This window comes from Poecilia reticulata, linkage group LG8 (assembly GCF_000633615.1).
Source record: "Poecilia reticulata strain Guanapo linkage group LG8, Guppy_female_1.0+MT, whole genome shotgun sequence".
Classification (NCBI taxonomy): domain Eukaryota; kingdom Metazoa; phylum Chordata; class Actinopteri; order Cyprinodontiformes; family Poeciliidae; genus Poecilia; species Poecilia reticulata.
The window spans coordinates 24,948,155-24,950,359 of record NC_024338.1 but is presented as its reverse complement, the minus strand read 5'-3'; the positions used below and the strand labels follow the sequence as shown (position 1 = coordinate 24,950,359).

At 49.5% G+C, this 2,205-nt stretch overlaps 1 protein-coding gene across 1 annotated transcript in view; it reads right to left on the bottom strand.

Annotated features, from left to right (window-relative positions):
- The window catches only part of znf652 (zinc finger protein 652), a 19,907-nt gene that overhangs the window by 13,065 nt on the left and 4,637 nt on the right, over window positions 1–2,205 (bottom strand). Inside the window, exon 2 of the mRNA XM_017306143.1 lies at window positions 4–1,355. Within this exon, the coding sequence (XP_017161632.1) occupies window positions 4–965 (962 nt within the window). The 5' untranslated portion in view covers window positions 966–1,355. The remainder of the gene's footprint in view (window positions 1–3; window positions 1,356–2,205) is intronic.

The following is a 2,205-nucleotide window of genomic DNA, read 5'->3' as shown; positions in this document are numbered from 1 at the left end:
AACTTCTTGCCGCATTTATCGCAGATCTGCATCCGCCTGTGTGTGACGTTCATGTGCTTCTCCAGGTACCAGCGGGTGTTGAACACCCGGGGACACTTCTCACACGCCAGCATCTCCTTCTCCTCCTCCATCTCCGCCTTCTCGCCCRTCCTCTCTGTACCTGCGGAGGACGGGGCTGACCTCCCCGACCTGCGCTTGCTTTTTGGAGGCTCCATGCGCCTCCGCCGCCCCCTGGTGGTCATTCCRGCCGTGGCGGCGCTCAGAGCCGTTCGGAGGCTTTTCCTCTTTGGCGGACTGGCTGACGAAGAACTTTGTCTGGTTCTTCTCGACCGCGYCGTTTGACTCTCCATTGCTTCGTCCTCTTCGTCTTCCTCTTCTTCCTCATCATGACTCTCYTCCTCTTCATCCTCCTCTTCTTCTTCCTCCTCATCATCCTCATCCTCATCACTTCCTCCTCTTTCCGAGTCGTCTGCTGCGGTTCCAGTTTTGTTGTCGCCCTTGGATACGTGAAGCGTCTGGTTGTTCAGATTCACCTCGACGATGATCTGCTCACGTTTGTAGCCCTCTTCACCCTCTTCCTCCTCATCCTCTTCTTCCTCATCATCTTCATCCACCTCAGTGTCATCAGAGGATTCCTGGTTTCCCGTTTCGGACTCCTGCGACCCCGCCTCCTGCGCTCCCTCTCGGAAGTACTGCTGATGCTGCTGTGAAGTCACATGCTGAGGCGGCACCTGACCCATGTTCTGATCCGTCCCGGCCGTCTTGGAGGACATCTTGTTGTCTACCAACACAGAATAAGGCTTTCCACTCACCTCCCTCCTGTGAACCTTTCCCGTCAGGTCCAAATCCGGGTTATTAGAGTGATAATAGTTCTGGGACACGGGCGTCCTACGTGCCTCCTCCTGTGACATCCCGCCCAGGCTGGGGATGGAAACCTCCTCCTTTAGGCTCTGGCAGGATTTCATGAAGAAGTGATGACGGGGCTGGATCAGGTGTGAGYACAAGGYAATGTAAAAGAGAAAAGACTATGTTGCAAAAAGAAGACTAGCCTAGCCTGCAAGGAGGGGCAGGGGGCCAATCCCCCACCCTCCTGCTGAGGAGATAGGAAGGAGGGGACGAGGTGAGAGWCGATCAACCTGATTCAAAGAGAGCATCCATTCTGTCCGGAGAAGGACAACCAGTTGGTAAGACATTAAAACTGTCCCAAAGTTTGTTCCATATAGCTGGGAAACAAAATCTGATTACAAAATCTCAGCGTCAGTTCTTCAAGGTCTGTCGGGTCCAGAACAAGCGAAGGTGAGCTGGAGACCGCTCACCTGTCAGCACCTCCACGTCTCGCTCGAAGCGCCATTTAACTGCAAGACAGAGAAAAAGAAGAAACAAAGAGGCTTACAGATGAGATTAAAGACAACGTTCTTCCGCTCGCTTTGAGAAAACGGTGAGATTGCGACCTGAAACTGCAGGCATGTCGAGCTTGAAGCAGCGAGTGTCACATTTACCCACAGAYGTTTGTCTTAGTGCCGAGTGTGGGAGCTGAAACCACAGGTTTCACGAATGACTGCGAGTAAAATTCAATTTCAAAACTGTGCAGCCCGAATGTCTCCCTCGACCACAACTGAAAGATCTCATCAATTTTAACGTTCAGACGCATTTCTAAAGTGACACGCAACTAGAGAACTCGCTTAACGGAAAACATAAACTTTACCCCAAATGTACAATGAAAACCTTTCAAACTTTTAAACAAGGTCAAAAACCACAGAGCGCACTCCTGTAGCAGTAGTAAAGCAGAAAACCTCGAAACAAACCGAAGCGGAGCATGCAAAAGCAAGAATGCAGCCACTGTACTTTAGCTTGTATCTGAAGTTGGACTGCAATCGATAAAAATCAATTCACAACAATCTAAATGCCTCACCTGAAACGGCAAGAAACGCTGAACAACGTCAAGGTGTGCCTTTGTCTTGAGCAGCACATGTAAACGCAGCTCCCATTGACTGCTAGAAAGYGTAGTGTAACCACAGCTCTGGAGCTTCTATTGCAAACGCAACCACAGGAAATTGTATGTCAACCTGTCAGTGAAACTTATCTGCTTCACTTGTAACCTAAAGTGTGATTATCTTGTTTATAAACAAGTCACACACTGAAAAAGACGTATATGTTTGTTTTAGTCTGGACTTTGAATCATTGATATGCTAAAAGTTGGAAGGT